General features: G+C 46.8%; 1 protein-coding gene across 1 annotated transcript in view; it reads right to left on the bottom strand.

Moving 5' to 3' along the window:
• Window positions 1-2: 2 nt before the first annotated feature.
• Window positions 3-13,079, bottom strand: part of pygl (phosphorylase, glycogen, liver) — a 28,583-nt gene continuing 15,506 nt past the window's right edge. The window contains exons 8-20 of the mRNA XM_071366806.1: window positions 12,552-12,689; window positions 12,369-12,461; window positions 12,065-12,211; window positions 10,655-10,818; window positions 10,299-10,413; window positions 10,085-10,186; window positions 9,581-9,728; window positions 9,161-9,219; window positions 7,397-7,538; window positions 6,468-6,675; window positions 4,552-4,686; window positions 4,415-4,481; window positions 3-1,291 (exon numbers count right to left, since the gene is read on the bottom strand). Of these exons, the coding sequence (XP_071222907.1) occupies window positions 1,103-1,291; window positions 4,415-4,481; window positions 4,552-4,686; window positions 6,468-6,675; window positions 7,397-7,538; window positions 9,161-9,219; window positions 9,581-9,728; window positions 10,085-10,186; window positions 10,299-10,413; window positions 10,655-10,818; window positions 12,065-12,211; window positions 12,369-12,461; window positions 12,552-12,689 (1,707 nt within the window). The 3' untranslated portion in view covers window positions 3-1,102. The remainder of the gene's footprint in view (window positions 1,292-4,414; window positions 4,482-4,551; window positions 4,687-6,467; window positions 6,676-7,396; window positions 7,539-9,160; window positions 9,220-9,580; window positions 9,729-10,084; window positions 10,187-10,298; window positions 10,414-10,654; window positions 10,819-12,064; window positions 12,212-12,368; window positions 12,462-12,551; window positions 12,690-13,079) is intronic.

Genomic DNA, 13,079 nt, shown 5'->3' with positions numbered 1-13,079 from the left:
GATCAGACATGAATATATTTATTTTGATGTAACAACAGAACATTGGAAAAACAAGGGTCATAATAAACTATGGAACATATTCAACCCTATAGCTATAGTATGAGACAGTTCTGTTACGAATGGACCACTTACTGGTAGATGACATGGCACCCCTGTTCACTTTACAGTGCACTACTTTTGACCAAGGCCAATAGCAGTCTGGTCAACAGTAGTGCACTATATAGTTGACAGGCTACCATTTGACCTTGTATTTAGGTGGAAGGTGGATTCAGAAATGCTGGGGGAAAAATAGATAATTTTGTTTGTAGATTCTGAAGGTATGTGGCAGACTGTTGTTTGTAGATTCTGAAGGTATGTGGCAGACTGTTATTTGTAGATTCTGAAGGTATGTGACAGACTGTTGTTTGTAGATTCTGAAGGTATGTGGCAGACTGTTATTTGTAGATTCTGAAGGTATGTGGCAGACTGTTGTTTGTAGATTCTGAAGGTATGTGACAGACTGTTGTTTGTAGATTCTGAAGGTATGTGGCAGACTGTTATTTGTAGATTCTGAAGGTATGTGACAGACTGTTGTTTGTAGATTCTGAAGGTATGTGACAGACTGTTGTTTGTAGATTCTGAAGGTATGTGGCAGACTGTTGTTTGTAGATTCTGAAGGTATGTGGCAGACTGTTGTTTGTAGATTCTGAAGGTATGTGGCAGACTGTTGTTTGTAGATTCTGAAGGTATGTAGCAGACTGTTATTTTGCATCAGTTAAGGTGCTTTACAAACAGAGCTCAGTTTATTGAGCTAAAGGGGCAATCTGGGATTTGACTCATTTCAAAACATGGTTAAAACATTTCAATCTCACAGATGGACTTGCCTCCATAGCCCTGTTTATACATTAGGGAGTGGCTATCCCTCAGCTGTTTACCAAAAGTGGCGTGGTGACTGCTTTGTTGTTGTCCGAATCCCAGATTGTTCCTTTAAAAGAACACGAGACGCTTCTGGGTGACGTTTCCCTAGATACAGATCTAGAATCCACTTCCCCTCAACAATTACAAAAACTGCCCCAAGATCAGCGTCTAGGGGCAATTTCACCCTACACCACACCAGGCAGCCTCACTTCTCCGTCAGCACCCTGGCGGTCTCCGCCAAGGACTTGCGGGGCTCGTTGGGGGGCGGGATCTTCAGATCAGTAGGCTCCACCCCCCACACCTCCGTGGCGTACTCGGCGATGGTGCGGTCGCTAGAGAACTTTCCGGAAGCAGCGATATTCTTGATCGCCATCTGCGTCCACTCCTTAGGATTCTATAAGAAACAACATGAATAATATATCGTATACTGTATGTCATCATATAATACAAAATTATCATTTATAATATATATTATCATAGTAATATATAAGTAAAGTGTACTTACACTTTGGTCACTGAAAGTAAGTGCATTCAGTTAAGGTAGCTAAGACAACGACATCTCCAAGGTAGCCAAGACAACGACATCTCCAAGGTAGCCAAGACAACGACATCTCCAAGGTAGCCAAGACAACGACATCTCCAAGGTAGCCAAGACAACGACATCTCCAAGGTAGCCAAGACAACGACATCTCCAAGGTAGCCAAGACAACGACATCTCCAAGGTAGCCAAGACAACGACATCTCCAAGGTAGCCAAGACAACGACATCTCCAAGGTAGCCAAGACAACGACATCTCCAAGGTAGCCAAGACAACGACATCTCCAAGGTAGCCAAGACAACCACATCTCCAAGGTAGCCAAGACAACGACATCTCCAAGGTAGCCAAGACAACGACATCTCCAAGGTAGCCAAGACAACGACATCTCCAAGGTAGCCAAGACAACGACATCTCCAAGGTAGCTAAGACAACGACATCTCCAAGGTAGCTAAGACAACGACATCTCCAAGGTAGCTAAGACAACCACATCTCCAAGGTAGCTAAGACAACCACATCTCCAAGGTAGCTAAGACAACCACATCTCCAAGGTAGCTAAGACAACCACATCTCCAAGGTAGCTAAGACAACCACATCTCCAAGGTAGCCAAGACAACCACATCTCCAAGGTAGCCAAGACAACGACATCTCCAAGGTAGCTAAGACAACGACATCTCCAAGGTAGCTAAGACAACCACATCTCCAAGGTAGCTAAGACAACCACATCTCCAAGGTAGCCAAGACAACGACATCTCCAAGGTAGCTAAGACAACCACATCTCCAAGGTAGCTAAGACAACGACATCTCCAAGGTAGCTAAGACAACGACATCTCCAAGGTAGCTAAGACAACCGCATCTCCAAGGTAGCCAAGACAACGACATACACTCTACAGTGCATTCGGAAAGTATTCAGTATCCACATTTTGTTACGTTACAGCCTTACTCAAAAATGTATTGAATAAAACAATTTCCTCATCAATCTACACACAATACCCCATAATGACAAAGCGAAAACAGATTTTTAGACATTTATATAAAAAAAAATACCTTATTTACATAAGTATTCAGACCCTTTGCTATGAGACTCGAAATTGAACTCAGTTGCATCCTGTTTCCATTGATCATCCTTGAGATGTTTCTACAACTTGATTGGAATCCACCTGTGGTAAATTCAATTGATTTGTACATGATTTGGAAAGGCACACACCTGTCTATATAAGGTCCCACAGTTGACAGTGCATGTCAGAGCAAAAACCAAGCCATGAGGTCGAAGGAATTGTCCGTAGAGCTCCGAGACAGGATTGTGTCGAGGCACAGATCTGGGGAAGGGTACTAAAAAGTGTCTCCAGCATTGAAGGTCCCCAAGAACACAGTGGTCTCCATCATTCTTAAAAGGAAGACGTTTGTAACCACCAAGACTCTTCCTAGAGCTGGCCGCCTACCCAAACTGAGCAATCGGGGGAGAATAACTTGCCCAGGGATTGCGTTTGAAAATTAGCCGGCTGGCTAAAACCGGCACTTTTACTGAAACGTTGATTAAATGTCCCTGTAAAAAATAAAATAAACTCAAACTCAAGGGCCTTGGTCAGGGAGGGGACCCAGAACCCAATGGTCTCTCTGACAGAGCTCCAGAGTTCCTCTGTGGAGATGGGAGAAGCTTCCAGAAGGACATCCATCTCTGCAGCACTGCACCAATCAGGCCTTAAATGGTAGTGTAGCCAGACGGAAGCCACTCCTTAGTAAAAGGCACATGACAGCCCGCTTTGCCAAAAGGCACCTAAAGGACTCTCAGACCATGAGAAACAAGATTCTCCAGTCTGATGAAACCAAGATGGAACTCTTTGGCCTGAATGCCAAGCATCACGTCTGGAGGAAACCTGGCACCATCCCTACGGTGAAGCATGGTGGTGGCAGCAGCATGCTGTGGGGATGTTTTTCAGTGGCAGGGACTGGGAGTCTAGTTTGATCGAGGGAAAGATGAACAGAGCAAAGTACAGAGAGATCCTTGATGAAAAACAGGTACCTGAAAATAGCTGTGCAGCGACGCTCCCCATCCAACCTTACAGAGCTTGAGAGGATCTGCAGAGAAGAATGGGAGAAACTCCCCAAAATACAGGTGTGCCAAGCTTGTATCGTCATACCCAAGAGGACTCGAGGCTGTAATCACTGCCAAAGGTGCTTCAACAAAGTACTGAGTGAAGGGTCTGAATACTTATGAAAATTTTATATTTTAGGTTCAAATGTTTTTGTAGAAACCAGTTTTTGCTTTGTCATTATGGGTTATTGTGATGTCATTATGGGTTATTGTGATGTCATTATGGGTTATTGTGATGTCATTATGGGTTATTGTGTGTAGATTGATGAAGAAAAACGTAATCAATTTTAGAATAAGGCTGTAACGTAACAAAATGTGGATAAAGTCAAGGGGTCTGAAAACTTTCCGAATGCACTGTATATACACAAAAGTATGTGGACACCCCTTCAAATTAGTGGATTTGGCTATTTCAGCCACACCCGTTGCTGACAGGTGTATAACATCGAGCACACAGCCATGCAATCTCCATAGTCAAACATTGGCAGTAGAATGGCCCGTACTGAAGAGCTCAGTGACTTTCAACGTGGCACAGTCATAGGATGCCACCTTTCCAACAAGTCAGTTCGTCAAATTTCCGCCCTGCTAGAGCTGCCTCGGTCAACTAAGTTCTGTTATTGTGAAGTGGAAACGTCTAGGAGCAACAACGGTTCAGCCGCGAAGTGGTAGACCACACAAGCTCACAGAATGGAACCGGCGAGTGCTGAAAGCGCATAAAAATAATCTGTCCTCGGTTGCAACACTCACTACCGAGTTCCAAACTGCCTCTGGAAGTCATAATGATGATTACCTGATACAGTCGTTATTAACTAGAGGTACATGAGGGATAATGATTATTACCTGATATAGTCGTTATTAACTAGAGGTACATGGGGGATAATGATGATTACCTGATATAGTTGGCTGACTTTCTCCTGGCACTTTATGTAGCCCTCGTAGTCTGCAAACACCTTGAAGCTGAAGACGGAGACAGTCAATGCCAAGACCACCGACACACAGCAGCAGACAGTGAAGTGACTGTACCTACCGGTCGTGGTTGAAGAGCATGTTGGTGACGTCTTTGAAGAGCTCTGGTTGTTTGGGGCTGAAGAATCCTTCCTGAATCTGGTCAATGGCCTGCTTCAGTTCTGGGATGTTGTTGTAATACGTCACGGCATCGTAGCTTTAGGAGGAGAGAACAGAGTAGAAACAGGTCTCACAACAGACCTGGAATAATAATAATAATAATTCATTTTTTTTTTAATGAAGTAAACAATGCTAAAATGAACTATAAAGTCAATGAAGTTTTGCGTCACCCAACTTGACGGTATTGTTGATCATCGTGCAACGTTGCATAACGTGGAACCCATCGACACTGTATTAGATTGTGGAAAACCCTACCCATCTATGCCAAATTGTGTGTGTTCCCCCTCTACGTCCATCTGTATGTGTGTCTGTGGTCCCCCTCTACATCCATCTGTATGTGTCTGTGGTCCCCCTCTACGTCCATCTGTATGTGTCTGTGGTCCCCCTCTACGTCCATCTGTATGTGTCTGTGGTCCCCCTCTACGTCCATCTGTATGTGTCTGTGGTCCCCCTCTACGTCCATCTGTATGTGTCTGTGGTCCCCCTCTACGTCCATCTGTATGTGTCTGTGGTCCCCCTCTACGTCCATCTGTATGTGTGTCTGTGGTCCCCCTCTACGTCCATCTGTATGTGTGTCTGTGGTCCCCCTCTACGTCCATCTGTATGTGTCTGTGGTCCCCCTCTACGTCCATCTGTATGTGTCTGTGTTCCCCTCTACGTCCATCTGTATGTGTCTGTGGTCCCCCTCTACATCCATCTGTGTGTGTCTGTGGTCCCCCTCTACATCCATCTGTGTGTGTCTGTGGTCCCCCTCTACATCCATCTGTGTGTGTCTGTGGTCCCCCTCTACATCCATCTGTATGTGTGTCTGTGGTCCCCCTCTACATCCATCTGTATGTGTGTCTGTGGTCCCCCTCTACATCCATCTGTATGTATGTCTGTGGTCCCCCTCTACGTCCATCTGTGTGTGTGTGTGTGTGTCAGTATGCGTTTGTCTGTGTGTGTGTTACCCCTGTACGTCCATCTGTGTGTGTCTGTGGTCCCCCTCTACGTCCATCTGTGTGTGTGTGTCAGTCAGTATGCGTTTGTCTGTGTGTGTGTTACCCCTGTACGTCCATCTGTGTGTGTGTGTGTGTGTGTGTGTGTCAGTCAGTTTGTGTCTGTCGGTCTGTGGTCCCCCTCTACGTCCATCTGTATGTGTGTCTGTGGTCCCCCTCTACGTCCATCTGTATGTGTGTCTGTGGTCCCCCTCTACGTCCATCTGTATGTGTGTCTGTGGTCCCCCTCTACGTCCATCTGTATGTGTGTCTGTGGTCCCCCTCTACGTCCATCTGTATGTGTGTCTGTGGTCCCCCTCTACGTCCATCTGTATGTGTGTCTGTGGTCCCCCTCTACGTCCATCTGTATGTGTGTCTGTGGTCCCCCTCTACGTCCATCTGTATGTGTGTCTGTGGTCCCCCTCTACGTCCATCTGTATGTGTGTCTGTGGTCCCCCTCTACGTCCATCTGTATGTGTGTCTGTGGTCCCCCTCTACGTGTGTCTGTGGTCCCCCTCTACGTCCATCTGTGTGTGTCTGTGGTCCCCCTCTACGTCCATCTGTGTGTGTGTGTCAGTCAGTATGCGTTTGTCTGTGTGTGTATTACCCCTGTACGTCCATCTGTGTGTGTGTGTGTGTCAGTCAGTTTGTGTCTGTCTGTCTGTGGTCCCCCTCTACATCCATCTGTGTGTGTGTCTGTGGTCCCCCTCTACATCCATCTGTGTGTGTGTGTGTGTGTGTGTGTGTCAGTATGCGTCTGTCTGTGTGTGTTACCCCTGTACGTCCATCTGTGTGTGTGTGTGTGTGTGTGTGTCAGTATGCGTCTGTCTGTGTGTGTTACCCCTGTACGTCCATCTCTGCCACGTCCTCCACCCTCATGCCGAAGATGAACATGTTCTCCTCTCCAGCCTCCTCTGCCATCTCTACGTTGGCTCCGTCCATGGTGCCGATGGTGAGCGCTCCGTTCAGCATGAACTTCATGTTGCCAGTGCCTGACGCCTCCGTGCCAGCTGTGGAGATCTGCTCAGACAGGTCCGTGGCTGGGATGACTGTAGGTGGAAAATAGATGACAGAAAAACTGATCTCTCTAATACATGTATTTGTCTGTTTGTTGTGTTCCAGATGGCACCCTATTTGCTTAATAGGGCACTACTTCCCATAGGGCTCTGGTCAAAAGTAGGGCACTATATAGGGTATTAGAATGCCATTTGTGATGCAATTCGAGATACAAGGACAATGATGATACTTTCTCACTGAAATAAAGTTTTTGGGGGGGAGGGGGGGGGGGGGGGGGTCATGAGATGGTAAGCCATTATAAGGGGATCCTACGAAGTCTTATGAAGCATAGTAACTGCTTCATAATGCATTACACCTGTCTGCTTTAACTGTTAACATACCTTTCTCAGCCAGGGAGACCCTGTAGTTCTCCAGGTAGATATATAGTAGATAGTACCTTTCTCAGCCAGAAAGACTGTAGTTCTCCAGGTAGATATATAGTGGATAGATACAGTACCGTTCTCCAGGTAGATATATATAGTAGATATATATAGTAGATAGTACCTTTCTCAGCCAGGGAGACTCTAGTTCTCCAGGTAGATATATAGTAGATAGATACAGTACCGTTCTCCTGGTAGATATAAAGTGGATAGATATAGTAGATAGTACCTTTCTCAGCCAGGGAGACTGTAGTTCTCCAGGTAGATATATAGTAGATAGATACAGTACCGTTCTCCTGGTAGATATAAAGTGGATAGATATAGTAGATAGTACCTTTCTCAGCCAGGGAGACCCTGTAGTTCTCCAGGTAGATGACCTTCAGTTTGCTGCCCACCACTGGGTCTTTGTTGACCACATGTCCGACGGCCGTGATCAGCTTTATGATCTTCTTGGCCATGTGATACCCTGGGGCAGCCTGTAGGGGGAGACGACGCTCTCAAAATCAAATCAAATGTATTTATATAGCCCTTCTTACATCAGCTGATATCTCAAAGTGCTGTACAGAAACCCAGCCCAAAACCCCAAACAGCAAGCAATACTGGTGTAGAAGCACGGTGCATGGTGAACGTGGCTAAAGATGGAAGACTTCAGAAATATGTTTATATATTTTATTTATAATTCTTATTTACAATGACGGCCTACCCCGGGCCAAACCCGGTCGATGCTGGGCCAATAGCGCGCCGCCCTATGCGACTCCCAATCACGGCCGGATGTGATACAGCCTGGATATGATGTCATTGTTTCAGCATTATCGTCTTGAGTTTTTAAAACTACAGGTTTGCGATATGGTTAAATGTGCCAATAAATCAACACAATCTACTTTTTCGGGTTTTACAAATTGCAGGCGTCTTGAAGCTAAAATTGGGATCACGTATACTCTGCTACTGACCATACAAACAATCTGAAAGAGTAACACAGAGCCACGTACGATACGGAGAACTAAACCAGGAATGTGTGGTAAGTACATGGGGGCCGCCATCTTTATACACCTCAGCTGTTCTCCTTTATGAGTCCCAAATGGCACCCTAAACTTTTTCCCTTTTATAGGGCTCTACTCCAGACCGGGGCTCTACTCCAGACCGGGGCTCTACTCCAGACCGGGGCTCTACTCCAGACCAGGGTCCACAGGGCTCTACTCCAGACCGGGGCTCTACTCCAGACCAGGGCTCTACTCCAGACCAGGGCTCTACTCCAGACCGGGGTCCACAGGGCTCTACTCCAGACCGGGGCTCTACTCCAGACCGGGGCTCTACTCCAGACCGGGGCTCTACTCCAGACCGGGGCTCTACTCCAGACCGGGGCTCTACTCCAGACCGGGGCTCTACTCCAGACCGGGGCTCTACTCCAGACCGGGGCTCTACTCCAGACCGGGGCTCTACTCCAGACCGGGGCTCTACTCCAGACCGGGGCTCTACTTCAGACCGGGGCTCTACTTCAGACCGGGGCTCTACTTCAGACCAGGGCTCTACTTCAGACCAGGGCTCTACTTCAGACCAGGGCTCTACTTCAGACCAGGGCTCTACTTCAGACCAGGGCTCTACTTCAGACCAGGGCTCTACTTCAGACCAGGGCTCTACTCCAGACCAGGGCTCTACTCCAGACCAGGGCTCTACTCCAGACCAGGGCTCTACTCCAGACCAGGGCTCTACTCCAGACCAGGGCTCTACTTCAGACCAGGGCTCTACTCCAGACCAGGGGGTCCACAGGGCTCTACTCCAGACCAGGGCTCTACTCCAGACCAGGGGTCCACGGGGCTCTACTTCAGACCGGGGTCCATAGGGCTCTGGTAAAACTTTATGCACTAAATAGGGAATAGGGTGCCATTTCAGACACAGCACTTTCATCCTCTTTCCTTGCCTCCTTCTCAAAACCAATCTGAGGAGAAGATCCACAGTTCCTTCCTTAGAGCCTTCTCCTCCAATTAATTTGAAAAGGACGAGAGGGGAGAGTACGTGGGGAATCGTGGGAAGACTCATTGAGAAAGAGTCCTAGGCTATTCAGGGAATGGGTTTTGAGTTGAGTGACTCACATACATACCTTACCACCAATGATCACAGTCCGGGGAACAAAAGGTGCTTTTGGGTTCTTCTTGATGCCTTCGAAAAAACAAACAAAATATTACTTGTTCACAATTTAAACAAGGTATTACATATTATAAATACTTAATGAAGCCTTAATAACCCTTTATAAGGCCTACATAGAAGCTTCACAAATCATTTATAAGCAGATGTCATTCTATAATCAAGGTGAATCCAGGTGAAAGCTATGATCCCTTATTGATGTCACTTGTTAAATCCACTTCTATCAGTGTAGATGAAGGGGAAGAGACAGGTTAAAGAAGGATTTTTAAGTGGTCTGTATAGGGGATAGGGTGCTGTGGTCTATATAGGGGATAGGGTGCTATGGTCTATATAGGGGATAGGGTGTCCCTTGGTAAGGACATTCAGAATGACGTACGGTTGTACATGGTGATAATGTGAAGGCAGTTGAGGAGCTGGCGCTTGTACTCGTGAATCCTCTTCACGTGGACGTCGAACATGGAGGACGGGTCGATGTTCACCTTGTACTCTTTCTCCAGGTACTGGGAAAACTTTACCTTGTTGTCCTGTGCACACAAATGCATAGATCACAACGGAAATGATTTGTAAAAGCTTTCTTGTGTTATTCTTGAGGACTTTATATGCAGTATAACTACTTATGCGGTTGAATTGTGTCTTTAAAATGTGAACAAAAACATGCCCCAACATGCCTTGTGTACCAAGGAACAAAATGGAATGGTGCAAACAATATTATATATATATATATAGGGGTCATTTTATGCCAATATTATTGTAAATATAACGAGTAGAACTCACAAATATGATCTGTTTCATGTTATGATCTGTTGCTAATTAATGATGGATCTGTTTCATGTTATGATCTGTTGCTAAATAAGTGGGAGGTTGATGTGGTAAGTCTTACCTGCTTGACATTAGAGACATCTCTAATGAAGGCATCATCATTGACCAGCTCATTGAGCTTCTGTAACTGACTGAGGTCTTTCACATATTCCTCCCCAATGGCCTAGAAACAAAGACAAAGTGCATGAACATGACATGGCAAATTAGAAAGAAAACAGAATAAGATAAAGCAACGGTCAAAGAGAGACAATGGTCAATAAAGATGCCAATTAAACCTCAGCGATTAGCTCAGCCAATCCCGGGTTACAGAGGAGGAGCCAGCGCCTAGGAGTGATGCCATTGGTCTTGTTCTGGAATTTATCCGGTTCTAATTCGCTGAAGTCTCGGAACCTTTCAAAACAAAAAGGAAATATTTTCTAGAATCTAAAAAGAGTTATTGGAGAGAGAAGATTGAAGACAGGGCTGTGTTCAATCGGGCACACCGTAGAAAAACAGTTCAAAGCGGTTTACAATGTAAAACAAAAATCAAGCTTTTCTGATTGGATAATTACAGACAGAACTTCAAAGTCAGTTTCAGTGTTTTCTTCCGTTTTGTGCCTACTGAACACGACCTAGACAAGACCCATCTTACACATCATTCTTGATGATGTTGGAGTGTATCTCTGCAACTCCGTTGACGGCGTGAGACCCCACGATGCACAGATGGGCCATGTTGACCCTCTTACCCCCGTCTTCCTCAATCAGAGACATCCTGCGTATCCTATCCAGGTCTCCTGGAAAGAGAGCTCCAATCCCCTGGGGCAACAGCAGAAACATTCAACCAGTCAGCTGGTCCCAATCTGCTCCACATCCCTCCTAAACCCTATGTAGTAAATCTGAACAGGCTGGACAGGTACAGTAGAAGTAGGGCATCGCTGTGGATTCCACCACAACTTCCATATTACACATCAACAAACGTGGACGAATTAGGGCCAAGAGGAGGAGTAGGGAGCTAATTGAGACGTACGGTCGCCTACCCCAGTGTCTACGGTAACCTACCCCCAGTGTCTACGGTAACCTACCCCCAGTGTCTATGGTACGGTCGCCAACCCCAGTGTCTACGGTAACCTACCCCCAGTGTCTACGGTAACCTACCCCCAGTGTCTACGGTAACCTACCCCCAGTGTCTACGGTAACCTACCCCCAGTGTCTACGGTAACCTACCCCAGTGTCTACGGTAACCTACCCCCAGTGTCTACGCTACGGTCGCCTACCCCCAGTGTCTACGCTACGGTCGCCTACCCCCAGTGTCTACGCTACGGTCGCCTACCCCCAGTGTCTACGGTAACCTACCCCCAGTGTCTACGGTAACCTACCCCCAGTGTCTACGGTAACCTACCCCCAGTGTCTACGGTAACCTACCCCAGTGTCTACGGTAACCTACCCCAGAGTCTACGCTACGGTCGCCTACCCCAGTGTCTACGCTACGGTAACCGACCCCCAGTGTCTACGGTAACCGACCCCCAGTGTCTACGGTAACCTACCCCCAGTGTCTACGGTAACCTACCCCCAGTGTCTACGGTAACCTACCCCCAGTGTCTACGCTACGGTCGCCTACCCCCAGTGTCTACGGCAACCTACCCCCAGTGTCTACGGTAACCTACCCCCAGTGTCTACGGTAACCTACCCCCAGTGTCTACGGTAACCTACCCCCAGTGTCTACGGTAACCTACCCCCAGTGTCTACGCTACGGTAACCTACCCCCAGTGTCTACGCTACGGTCGCCTAGCCCCAGTGTCTACGGTAACCGACCCCCAGTGTCTACGGTAACCGACCCCCAGTGTCTATGGTAACCTACCCCAGAGTCTACGCTACGGTAACCTACCCCCAGTGTCTACGCTACGGTAACCTACCCCTAGTGTCTACGGTAACCGACCCCCAGTGTCTACGGTAACCTACCCCCAGTGTCTACGGTAACCTACCCCCAGTGTCTTTGAGTCTTGTAAGGGGGAACACATTTTAAGAGAAGTCATTTAACTATCAACATATTGACAATACGTACGTCCAGGTGTCCCTGGTTGATCCTGTAGATGATCTGGAGGTGCCTGGGCAGCAGGGTTTCCAGCAGACCAACGGGCCAGCGCTCCAGAGCCTCAGGAAGCACCGTGTGGTTGGTGTATGCAAAGGTCCGCTTGGTGATGGCCCACGCCTGAGGAGAGACAGGTTCCACTAATACAGTAAACATTTCCTGAACATTCACATTAAGACTTATGACTGTTAGCCAAAGTTAGTTGTATTTTCATAATAAGAAATGTCTTTAATATCATAATAACAATGTACAATATAATAATCTCTCTCTAACGCACAGTGTCCCAGTCAAGTTTCTCGACGTCCACAAAGACCCTCATGAGCTCTGGAATGGCCATCGCAGGATGAGTGTCATTCAGCTGGATGGCCACCTGTCAACACAATCAACCAAACAGATTTTTTTGTTGCGATTCAGACATCATAGAAAATTGATAATAGATCACAGGTAATCAATAAGTAACCTTCTCTGGGAAGCTGTCGAAAGACACCGGGCCGGTGGAGCCCTTCTTGGATATCTTGAAGCGTCGGATGATATCCTGGAGTGTGGCCGCCACCACAAAGTACTCCTGCTTTAGCCGCAGCTCCTTCCCTTCAAAGAACTACAACAATGAAGAAGGAGAGGAATCAAGAACTACAACCCCCACAAGAGAAGAGGAATCAAGAACTACAACAATGAAGGAGAGGAATCAAGAACTACAACAATGAAGAATGAGGAATCAAGAACTACAACCCCCACAAGAGAGGAATCAAGAACTACAACAATGAAGAAGGAAGAATCAAGAACTACAACAATGAAGAAGGTGAGGAATCAAGAACTACAACCCCCACAAGAGGAGAGGAATCAAGTCGTTAGGAACACACTAGCCCAGCATTTCCCAAACTCAGTCCTCGGGACCCCAAGTTGTGCACATTTAGGTTTTTGCCCTAACACTACACAGAGGATTTCAATGATCAAAGCTTGATGATTAGTTGAATCAGCTGTGTAACAC

This window comes from Salvelinus alpinus, chromosome 25 (genome assembly GCF_045679555.1).
Source record: "Salvelinus alpinus chromosome 25, SLU_Salpinus.1, whole genome shotgun sequence".
NCBI classification, from domain to species: Eukaryota; Metazoa; Chordata; class Actinopteri; order Salmoniformes; family Salmonidae; genus Salvelinus; species Salvelinus alpinus.
Note: the sequence above shows the minus strand (reverse complement) of the source record. Positions and strands in the feature narration are given on the sequence as shown.